Raw genomic sequence first — 12,378 nt, forward strand, 5'->3', positions numbered from 1 at the left:
AAAGATTTTTGTTCATGTAGCTCTTCCATTCTCTTATTAAATCTAGTGGTTTTTAAACTACCATCTTATTATCAGCAATCAGTTTTTCTTGTTTCAAAATTTTATTTCATTTTGTACCTAAATGCATTAAAACTTCCAAGACCATTATGGTGAAGGCATTCTGTCTATGTCCTGATTTTAACTAAAATGTTTAAATGTTTTGCCATATAAGAAATAATTTGCTAGATTTTAGTAAGAGGTATTCATTTTTTAAAAATAATTTCTATTAATTATTCTTTTATGTAGTATTTTACTTAGGATCACCTGCTGAATTTTACAAAATGCCTTTTCTACATATGATCATATGATTTTTAGCCTGTCTTTAGTCTATGTGCTGCTGAAGTAAGCATTAGCCTGTCTTTAATTTGTTAATGCAATGAATTATGTTGATTCATCACCTAATACTGAAATACCCAGGCATTCTTCTTTTTCCCCATGCATTCTAGAAACAAACCCTATTCTCAGATGTTTTTTATATACTACACTGCTGAATTCTCTATAGTGATACTGTATTTGGAATTTATGCATTTGTGTTCATATGTAAAGTTGGTCTTTCCATTTTTTGTACTATATAATATTTAATATTAAAGCTATGGTAGCTTCATACAATGGGGAGATTACCATTTTTTTCAGAGTTCTAGAATGGTTTAAATAACATTAGAATTATATTAGAACTCAACTGTGAACACATCTGTTTCTGGAGCTTTTTCAATGATAAATTACTCAACTAACAGCAGCATAAAAATAGGTACGTTTATTTTTCTCACATAAAAGCAGTTTGGTGTGAGACAGTGGTTCAATCAGCATTTGGCTTTCAGCTCCTTATAGTACAATGACTTTATTCTCATGCTTGCTGTCTTTTGGTGCAAGACTGCTGCTGCATTTTTAGGCCTTTGAAGCGTTCCACTCAAAAAGAACATGCAAAAAGGAGCACCACCACTTCTAATTACATCTTATTGGCCTAAACTGTCACACGGACACTCCTCAATACCAGGGAATTTGAGAAATCAAGTCATTTTAGTTTTTATGATTCTATAATAGAATATTCTATAATAGAGGTAAGGAAGAAGGTAGAGGTTGTGGATGGGGATAAGGTTGGCCAACTATACCACTTTCTGCCACCTCTGTCTTTTCAATTGTTTCATATTTTTTCTGGTTAATCTTGGTAATTTATATTTTGCTGAAAATCATCCATTTCTTCCAAGTTCTCAATTTCTTTCATTTTTTTTCCTACAGAGTTAGCTGCATGGAGCTTCTCTTAAAATTATTTTAATATTCTTATCCCTGATAATATATAGTGCTGCTTCTCCCTTTATTATGGCTGCAAAGAGTTTATCTATTCTATTAGTCTTTCAAATGAACCAGCTTTAGATCCATTCATCCTTTTTCTATTTTGAGTTGATTTGATTTCTATTTAATTAATTTCAGCTTAAAAATAATTCCCTTTTAAAGTTTGAGGTATTAATTTTGTGGTTGTTCTAATTTCTAAAGCCTAATAATTCGCTTATTTTTCCCTCTCTACTTTACAATGAAGGCATTTTCCATTAAAAGTAGTTTTTGCTGTCTGTCAAAGATATTGATAGGATTTAATGTTCTTGTTCATCTACTACTTTGATCCTAAAGTTATCTACAGGTGCATTTTATAATTTCTATGGACAGCAAGATTTTTGGTCACTACAATTTCATTAAATTATGATCAGGAAATGTGACCTAAAAAATCTCTACTTTTAGAAAACTGTTGAGGTTTTCATTATGACCAAGCATATGATCAGTTTTTATAAACATTTTGTGGGTATTTTTAAAAATAGCTCACATTTATTGAGCACATATTATTGTTTTATGTAGTTTACATTTTTTATTAAGTTACTCAATCTGCTCAGCAATGCTGTGCGCTGTGAAACAGGTGGTATTATTATCCCCATTCTATGGACAGAGAAACTAAATCATAAATACATTTAAGTAACGTGCCCAAAGCCACCATGTTAATTAAGTGATAAAACTAGGATATATATTTAAGTAATTTTGTTCCAGATCCCATGCTTTTGTCAAACTACTATGCTACACAGTCTCCAAATAAATCTACTACAATACATTTATTATGTATTAATTCATCTAGGTTCTTATTGTTTCTACTAATTCTGTCCAATTTCAAAAAAGATACAGTGAAATGGATGTCTCACTATAATTTTATTTATTTTAAGTATTCTTTCTTTAAATATTTAGGTACTATGCAAATAGGTTTACAATGAAGGTTTTTGTCTTTTGTTACACAAAGTCCTTCCTTCATTCAATATTTACTGAAAGCTTACTGTAGTGAGGATTTTAACCTTAAATTTCAGTCTAATATCATCACTCCTGCTTTCTTTTTGTTTGTATTTGTTATATGAATTTGTTGTTCCTGCTTTCTTTTTGTTTATATTTGTTAGATGAGCAGCCCATTAATTTAAACACTTAATTTTAAGAGGATTTCTTATAAACGACATTTAGATGGAAAAAAAAGAGACATTTGTTTTTAACCTATTACAGTCTTAGTCTTTTAACAGGAGATTTAAATCTATTCATGTTTACATTTTATTCCCTGAATCTCTAGGTTTTTAGTATTTTATTCTTTTCATTTATTATTTTTGTTGCTATGTTAACTTAGAAGTTCTAGTGTAGTTTATGACACTCAAGTCCCACTCTTGTCCCTGCCAAGATAGACCTTTAGAATATTATTTCCTCTCTTATTCACAGTTGAGACCTCTGGAACACATTTACCCCCTCCTCCATCTCTAATTCCTAGGTTTTGCTGAGTTAGTATAGCATTATTAGTTAATTATAATTAGATTTCTGTTCTAATTAAAGTGCTGCTTAGAGTACTTTCTCTAATACTTTTATTATAATGAGTATGTAGATGACACTTCTCTGAGTTTGCATATCTGTGGCAGTTCATAGAGGGTAAAATTAAAAGAATCAATGAAAATATGAGGAAATACTCTATTTCATTTATGTTAAGAAATTCATATTCAAACAAATTGGATATTACTTTTTACCAATGAGATTGGCAAAGATTTCAATATTTGATAATGCCTAGTGTTGCAATTTAAGGACATAAATGCTCTACTAAGGTACTCTATTGATGAAAACTTGGTAATATCTATCAATGCTTTAAATACTCATATACTTAGACCCAGAAATTCCACTTACAGGAATTCATTTTAGAGAAATATTTAAATAAACAGAGTAACAATAATAGGAAACATTTATATAGTGCTTATCACATGATTTTAAGTACTTTACCTGGATTATATGATTGAATCCTTAGAACACCCCTAAAAAGAAGGTATGTTTATTATTCCCATTTTACAGATGGGGAGACTAAGGCCAAAAGGATTAGGTAACGTGCTCAAGGTTGCACTGCTAATAAGTGGCAGAGCCAGGATATAAACCCAGATGGTCTGGCTATAGAATTTATACTACTAGATACATGCTATTACCCCTCTCTAAAAAAATATTAAATGTCACATTATTTCCAATACCAGAAACCAAAATGTTCATCAATAGGAGACTGGTTAAATCAATCAAATCTATATAATGAAATACAAGACAGTATTCATAAAAATAAACTAAATCTTTATGTGCTAAAATGAAAACATGTTTATGTTATGATATTAAATGAAAAAGCTTGTTGCAAAACACTATAGTAAAAGTCTATTATAAAAGACGTATGAAAAATAACACATGTACTTGCAAATACAGAGAAAATTTGCAAAAGGCTATACATTAAACTGTGTTTAGAAAATACTGCTGAAATGTAAGTGTTGGTAAGGAAAAGATTTTTTAATTTAACTTTATCCTATTCTGTGTTATTTGTATTCCCACACAATGGAATATTATTCAGCTGTAAAGACAAATGAAGTTTTGATACATGTGACAACATGGATGAACCTTGAAGATACCATGTTGAGTGAAATAAGCCAGACACAAAAGGACAAATGTTGCATGATCCCACCATTTTGAAACAATTAGAATAAGCAAACTCATAGAGTTAGAATCTAGAATATAGGTTACTAGGGGACAGGGTAGGAATAGGGAATGGGAAGTTAAGTCTTAAAATATACAGGGTTACTGTTGGGAATGATGGAAATGTTTGGTAATGGATAGCGGTGATGGTAGCACAACCTTGTGAATGTAATTAACAACACTGAAATAAATATTATCTGAATGTGATTAAAAAGGGGACTGTCTGATTATATATATGGCAACAGAATACAAACTTTTAAGAATCCATGGAACTACACTACATTAACAGTGAATCCTAAGGTAAACTATGGACTTAAAATAACAGAACAATTATAAATATGGTACCATCAATTGTAACAAATGTTCCACACCAATGCCAGGTCTTGGTGGTGGGGTGGTATATGGGAACCCTGTATTTTATGCATGATTATTCTGTAAACCTACAACCTCTCTAATAAAAAAAAAAGGGAAAAAAATCTACCAGTATATTACTTTCATTAAAAAAACTAGCTTAAAAACAAAATTATTCTACTTCGTAATCTATAACTTTTCTGACATGGATTTACCTTGAGTTCTTGGATTAGCTGGCTTCTTCTGTCTCTTAAATTCTTTAACTCTTTCTCATCCCAGCATCTAGCTTTGTATTTTAAGTCACTTGAACCTCCAGAGATCACCCCGGATTTTAAAAATAATGTTCCATCAAGAGCTACTGTCTATAAAATAAAAAAAAATTTGTCATGGAGAAATGTATATAAAAGTAAGGAGTTAATGTGGCAATTTTTACAGTTGAGATTTTGTAGGTGAAAGAAACCATTCACTTAACTCTATTAACAAAATAACAAACTTATGTTTTTCCAAAGTCTGAAGCAATTCTAGGCAACAAATTAGCAGCAATTAAAAATGTTCAAAATAAGTTTATATTAGCTCCAAACTTACATTCAATATTGGGAACTAAAAATAAGAATACTTGTATTTAATATAAAAAAGTCTGCATTATATAATCCTGTATTTTGAAGAATGTAGCAATGCATTATGTAAACGACATTGAAAACATTAGCATACCCAAAATATCACATTCCCTACTATGGATATGAAAGCAATTCTCAATGCTTTGCAAATGTTTCTAATCAGTTAATCAGTGCAGGATGAGACCCTGCATTGAGCAGACCAAAGGAAAAAAAAAGCTACCAAATATTAGTCCTCATTCACTTCATTTAAACAAACGTGTCCTGGGTGACTGCTATATTTGAGACATTCTATAACTAAGCACTAGAGGGACCAAAATGAGTGAAATGCAGTACAGACTCTCAAGGAAATCATGCTAGTAGGGAAAGAAACATATAACCAAATCTTTACAATATAAAATGACAAGAAGAAAAGATACTCAGAGTAATCTGGAAGAAGAAAACTGGGGATGGGGGTGGGGTCCAAACCCAGCTGGAAGGCTTTCTCGAGGAGGTGAAGGTTTTCACCAAATCTTATATGAGGTACTAATTAGAACGATATTCAGTTACATGGAATAAAAACTAGGTTTATTTCTCTCTCAAAAATGAAATTCCACAGGTAAGCAGTCCACAGTTAACAAGAACTGAGACTCCTTCCATAACATTGCTCTATCATCCTTAACAACTGGATTACACTTCAAGGAGAGATAAATTCTTTATCTTCTGCAAATCCCTTGGGGCACACTTCCCTCCCAAGTCTACTAATACAGCAATGAGCTTCTGCATCGGAGTTCTAATCTAGCTCTTTAGAGGAACCCTAGATATCTAGCTGATACTAGCAGCTATGGCATAGAAACTGAATTCTTGCAACTAAACTCAGTCTGGAGAAGCCATTTCTCTGACCAGAAAGCACGCTGTTCACCCCTCCAGCTTTCCCATAAATATGTAAAGAGGAATGGAGGAAAGACCCATCCCCCAAACACACAAACACTTAGAGTACATGCTGCTTTTGCTTAGCTCACCTCTCTACGGAACGAAAGCTGAGGAATCACATGGGTTTCTACTTCTCTGCTTCTAAGTTTTTCTCAATAAATCTAACTTTATACCTACATTTTGTCCCTAGTGATATATGTATATGTGTGTGTTGCTGTGTATCAGTGTCTCTTTCATAACAATCTTCAAAACTGTTTTGCGGTTTATGGTGATTCCTAGAGTTTCAGCCATTGCGTCAGTGTTTTAAGAAAGACAGGAAGGATAAAAGTTAAGAAACTTTCCTGGTAGGCCCACTGATGACTGCCATTTCTATCCAATGGCCACTCCTAGATTGTTACACAGCATAAAATCAAGATTTTGTTAGTAAAGTAGGAGGGGAGAGAAATATTAAGCAGGCAACTGCAGTCTGACCCAGAAAAGCAGGAGGTGGCCAGAGAAAGGGCAGTGGGGTATAAATTCATAGATTGTATATGTGAGTGTATGTGTGCCACAGGGGTGGGATAGGGAAAGAAGGAACATAGGTAGTTTGGAATTCCTTGGAAGTGAAGTAAACTAAGAAATAACTAGAGAAGAGACTAGTGGAGTTCATGGAGCGGTTCATATACCATTTTGGGAAGAATGTGGAGTTAATACAACTGAGGACTAACTGGTGGGGCTTGTAGAGAGAGGTGAGGAGGATAACATGGAATGGTCTGACCAAAACAGGAGAATGAAATGGTCAGATAGAACTTTACATAGACCATTCTGACAACTATTTGGAAAATGTATGGCTCAAAGCCAAGCAAGAGATGATGACATGAAATCAGTCAATAATACTTAGGAAAAGGGATGAAAAGGGAAGAGATTTGAGAAACATTTAGATTTGAGAAATTTTTGAGAAAAGGGAAGAGATTTGAGAATAATTCAGATAAAACAAATATGCCACATTTGTTATATCCAATATCTATTTTCTAAACATTTGAGGGTAGGTTGTATACATCATCCTTCTCAAACACACTATTTCTATGTTTGTTCTCTAAGGAAAAAAGATATTCACTTATGTGACCACTTTAAGAATAAAGTTAAAGAAATTAACACTGCTATACAGACTATATTCCAGTTTTTCTCAATTGTCTCAATAATGTCCTTTTGGGAATTTTTCTCCTTCATTAAATCCAGTCTAGGATCATGGATTGTATTTAATTGTCATTGCTTCTTGAATCTCTCTCTCTCTCTCTCTCTCTCTCCTTTAAATTGTGGAAACATATATACAACATAAAATTTCCCTTTTTAATCTTTCCCAATCATACAATTCAGTGGATTAATCACATTCACAATGTTGCACTACTCTCACTACCATCTGTTACAAAAACTTCCATCACTCCAAATGTAAACCCTGCAATGAGGAAACATCCAACTGTGGTTTTATTTAACAAATTTGGACTGTTGAATATACCCCAAGGCATAGACAGCTAGGTACCAACTCTGGCTCTGGACAGGTGAACCTTTGAGGCTGGGGATTGGCTTTGAAAAGCTATTTTTTTTTTATTTTTAATTTTAGCTGTTTTAGGTAGCTCATTAGAGAAAGCCTCAGGGAATTTTCAATTGCGAGCCCCGATCCAGGTGAGGGTGGAGTTAAGATAGGTCTGAGAGTCACATGAATAAGTCAAGTGAAGGAGATAATTTCCTAAAGGGCATATTTTCCCAATGAAAAGGGGGGAGGGGGAGGATGGAGCCCAACTCAAGGGGCAGCCTTCAATCAAACAGCTCAGATCTCATGGACTAAGTCTGCCTTCTATCTCAGCCTTTGTCTTAGCCACACCCCTGGAAGCTACAGAGTCAGTTTAGAATTAAAACCACTGCATCACTTTATGCTGGTGGAGAGTTATAGGCTGACAACCATCACCTGCTAGGAAGGATAGAAAAAGCAGAGTCTAGATGCTTCACAGGAACCTCTAACAACATGCTGGGTCTCATTCCCATAAAAATTTGATATTGTTTACATATTCCTCCTGAGACCTGGGCCTGTCTTGTCTTGGAAAATCTGACTAGGGTCACTGATACCTGGGGAGACAATTCTAAAAAAAAGGTCTCATTAAAGGAGAGCAAGAACCAGAAAAACAAGAGCTGAAAAACTGAACAGTTAGCTAGAAGCCATGCAAAAGGTCTAGAATAAGTTGAAATGAACACCAAAGAGCAGAAAGAGAACAAAGCCAACCAATAAGAAAGCCCAGGTAAAAGAGTGAAAACTACCTCCAACATAAAATAAACAAGGAAATCAGATGTGGCGACACCAACAAAAAATTGATTCATACTAGGAACAATGAAGATATGGGCCAGTCAAAGGAACAAACTAACACTTCAAGCGATTTGAAACAATTAATGTTCAAACATGTTAAATCTAGTAAAAAATCAAATCAATGAGTTGACAGAAGATTCAGTAAAGAGATGAAGGATATAAAGTCAACAGTGGGTGATCAAAAAGAAGAATTAGAAAGCTGGAAAACACAAATGGAGAATTTATGTGAACAAAAGGCACAATAGAAGAGATGAAAAAAACAACAGAGACAACAGCAGATCTGAAAGGCAGAAGAAAGGATTAGTGAACCAGAGAACAGGACAACTGAAGTCCTACACACAAAACAATGATAGGGAAAAGAATGAGAAAAATATGAGCAGAGTCTCATGGATAAATGACAACATGAAGCACATGGAAATATATGTTATGGGTGTCCCAGAAGGAGAAGAGAAAGGAAAAGGGGGCAAAAAGACTAATAGAGGAAACAATCACTGAAAATTTCCCCATCTTTTAGTAAAGACATAAAATTACAGATCCAAGAAACACAGTACCCCAAACAGAATAGATCCACAAAGCTCTACTCCAAAACACTTACTAATCAGACTGTCAAATGTCAAAGACAAAGAGGGAATTCTGAAAGCAACAAGAGAAAAGTGATCCATCATATTCAAGGAAAGCTGAATAAGACTATATGTGTATTTCTCAGCAGAAACCATGGAGGAGAAAAGACAGTAGTATAATATATTTAAGATTCTGAAAGAGAAAAATTCCTAACCAACAGTTTTATATCCGTCAAAAGTGTCCTACAAAAATGAGGGAAGAGTTGAAAATATTTTCAGAAAACAGACACTGAGTAAGTTTGTGACTAGAGACTGGCTCTACAAGAAATATTAAAGGGAGAACTACAGGTAGATAAGAAAAGACAGGAGAGAGAGGTCTGGAGAAGAGTGTGGAAATGAAGATTATCAGTAAGGGTAAAAAGAGGAAAAAAATAAGATATGACATAAAATTTAAAAGACAAAATGGTAGAAGAAGGTACTATTTTTGCAGTAATAAGATTAAATGTCAATGGATTAAACTCCCCAATCAAAAAACATAGACCAGTAAAATGGACAAAGAAACAGGACCCATCTATATGCTGTCTACAAGAGGCTCACTTTAGACCCAAGGACAAATACAGAGCAAAAGTGAAGGGATGGAAAAGATATTTCACACAAACAACAACTAGAAAAGACCAGGGGTAGCTATACTAAAACCTAACAAATGAGACTTCAAATGTAAAACAATTAAGAGAGACAAACAAGGACACTAAAGTATTAATAAAAGGAACAATTCATCAAGAAGACATAACAATCAAAAGTGTCAAGCCAGAAAGCCCCAAAATACATGAGGCACACACTGACAACACTGAAGGAAGAAGGAGACACATCTACAATAACAGTTGGAGACTTCAATACACCACTGTCATCCATGGATAGAACATCTAGATAGAGGATCAATATGGAAACAAGAGATTTTTAATAATATGATAAATGAATTAGACTTAACAGATATTTATAGAACATAATATTTCACAACAGCAGGATAAACATTTTTCTCAAATGCTCGTAGATTATTCTCCAAAATAGACCACAAATTGGGTCACAATACAAGTGTCAATAAATTTTAAAAGATCAAAATTATACAAAACATTTCCTCAGATCATAATAGAATGAAACTAGAAATAAACAGCAGGTGGTGGGCCAGAAAATTCACAAATATATAGAGGCTAACCAGCACACTTTTAAACAAACAATGGGTCAAGGAAGAAATTATAAGAGAAACCAGTAAATATCTTGAGGCAAATGAAAACAAAGACACAACATATCAAAATTTATGGGTTAAGAAAAGGCAGAGCTGAGAGGGAAATTCATTGCCCTAAATACCTACATTAAAAAAGAAGACAGGGCAAAAATTGAGGAATTAATTCTCCATTTGGAGGAACTAGAGAAAGAAAGCAAACTAAGCCCAAAGCAAACAGAATGAAAGAAATAACAAAGACTAGAGCAGAAATAAATGAAATTGAGAACATGAGAAAATCAACAAAACCAGAAGTTAAATAAAATCAATGGACCCTTAGCTAGGTTGACAAAAAGAAAAAGGGAGAGGATGCAAATAAATAAAATCAATAAAACTGATGGACCCTTAGCTAGGCTTACTTGAGAGAGAGAGAGAGAGAGAGAGAGAGAGAGAGAGAGAGAGAGAGAGAGAGAGAGAGAATTTAAATAAATAAAATCAGAAATGGGAGACAGTACATAACCACTGATCCTTCAGAAATAAAGGAGGTAATTAGAGGATACTATGAGCAACCATATGCTAATAAACTAGACAACGTAGATGAAGTGGACAACTTTCTAAACAGGAATGAACAACAAACATTGACTTGAGAAGAAACAGATGACCACAACAAATGAACAACAAGTAAAGGGATTAAATCACTCATCAAGAAACTTTCAAAAAAGAAAAGTCCAGGACCAGCTGGCTTCACATGTGAATTCTACCAAGCATTCAAGAAAGAATTAGTGCAGATCCTGCTCACTTTTCAAAAAAGTTGCAGGGGGGGGGAAGCTACCTAACTCATTCTAAGAAGCCAATATCAACCTAATACCAAAGCCAGACAAAGACACTATAAGAAAATAAAATTACAGAACAATCTCTTTAAAGAATATAGAGGCAAAAATTCTCAACAAGCTACTTGCAAACTGAATCCAGCAACACATTAAAAGAATTATACAACATGCCTAAATGGGATTATTCCAGCTAGCGTTGAGACATATCAGGTATACAAGGCTGGTTCAACAGAAGAAAATCAATTAATATAATATATCAAGTTAATTAAATCCAAGCAGAAAATTCACATGATCATCTCAATTGATGCAGAAAAGGAATTTGACAAAATTCAACATCGTTTCTTGATGAAAATACTTCAAAGAACAGAACAGAAAAGAACTTCCTCAACATGATAAAGAGAATATATGAAAAATCCAGTTTCCCCAAACTCAATAGGGAAAGACTGAAAGCTTTCCCACTGAGATCAGGAACAAGACAAGTGCTGTCACCATTGTTATCCAACCTTGTACTGGAAGTTACAGTTAGAGCAATTAGGCAAGAAAAAAATTAATAAAAGGCATTCAAATTGGAAAGGAAAGAAGTAAAACTTTCACTGTTTGCAGATAACATGATGTTATATCCTGAAAAATCAACAGCAAAGCTACCAGAGCTAATAAATGAGTACAGCAAGGAGATCAACACCCCAAAATCTGTAGTGTTTCTACACACTAGTAATGAGCAATCTGAGGAGGAAATCAAGAAAAAATCCCATTTACAACAGCAACCAAAAGAATAAAATACTTAGGAATAAATTTAACAAAGGCCACAAAAGATCTATACACAGAAACCTACAAGAAACTGCTTAAAGAAATCAAAGGAAACTGAAATAAATGGGGGGACATACTATATTCATGGATTGGAAGTTAAGTTGTCATCTAAATATAGTTAAGATGTTAATTCTACCCAAATTTGCTTTATAGATTCAATGCAATACCAATTAAAATCCCAACAACTTATTTTGCAGAAGTGGAAAAACCAATAATCAACTTTATTTGCAAGGGCAGGGTGCCCTGAATAGCTAAAAATATCTTGAGAAAGAGAAATGAACTGGGAGGTCTCACACTACCTGACTGTAAAAAGCTACAGTGGCCAAAACAGTATGGTACTGGCATAAAGATTCTGACCAATGGAATAGAATTGAGTGTTCATAAATAGATCCTCTCATCTACATACACTTGATCTTTGATAAAGCAGTCAAGCCAACTCAACTGGGACAGAGCACCTTCTTCAATAAATGTTGTTTGGAAAATTGGATATCCATATCCAAACAAATGAAAGAAGACCCATATCTCATACCTTATTCAAAAATTACGCAAAATGGATCAAAGACCTAAACATTAGCACTAAGACCATAAAACATTTAGAAGAAAATATAAGGAATTATCTTAAAGATCTTGTGATAAGAGATAGTTTCCTAGACCTTACACCCAAAGTGCAAGCAATGAAACAATAAATAGATAAAAGGGATCTCTT

At 33.7% G+C, this 12,378-nt stretch overlaps 1 protein-coding gene across 2 annotated transcripts in view; it reads right to left on the reverse strand.

Annotated features, from left to right (window-relative positions):
- SMC1B (structural maintenance of chromosomes 1B) overlaps positions 1–12,378 on the reverse strand; it is a 161,015-nt gene that overhangs the window by 78,033 nt on the left and 70,604 nt on the right. For both annotated transcript variants that reach the window (XM_077169162.1, XM_077169161.1), the window contains one exon: positions 4,608–4,754. In XM_077169162.1, the coding sequence (XP_077025277.1) occupies positions 4,608–4,754 (147 nt within the window). The remainder of the gene's footprint in view (positions 1–4,607; positions 4,755–12,378) is intronic.

Source organism: Tamandua tetradactyla, chromosome 7 (assembly GCF_023851605.1).
Source record: "Tamandua tetradactyla isolate mTamTet1 chromosome 7, mTamTet1.pri, whole genome shotgun sequence".
In the NCBI taxonomy this organism is placed as follows: Eukaryota; Metazoa; Chordata; class Mammalia; order Pilosa; family Myrmecophagidae; genus Tamandua; species Tamandua tetradactyla.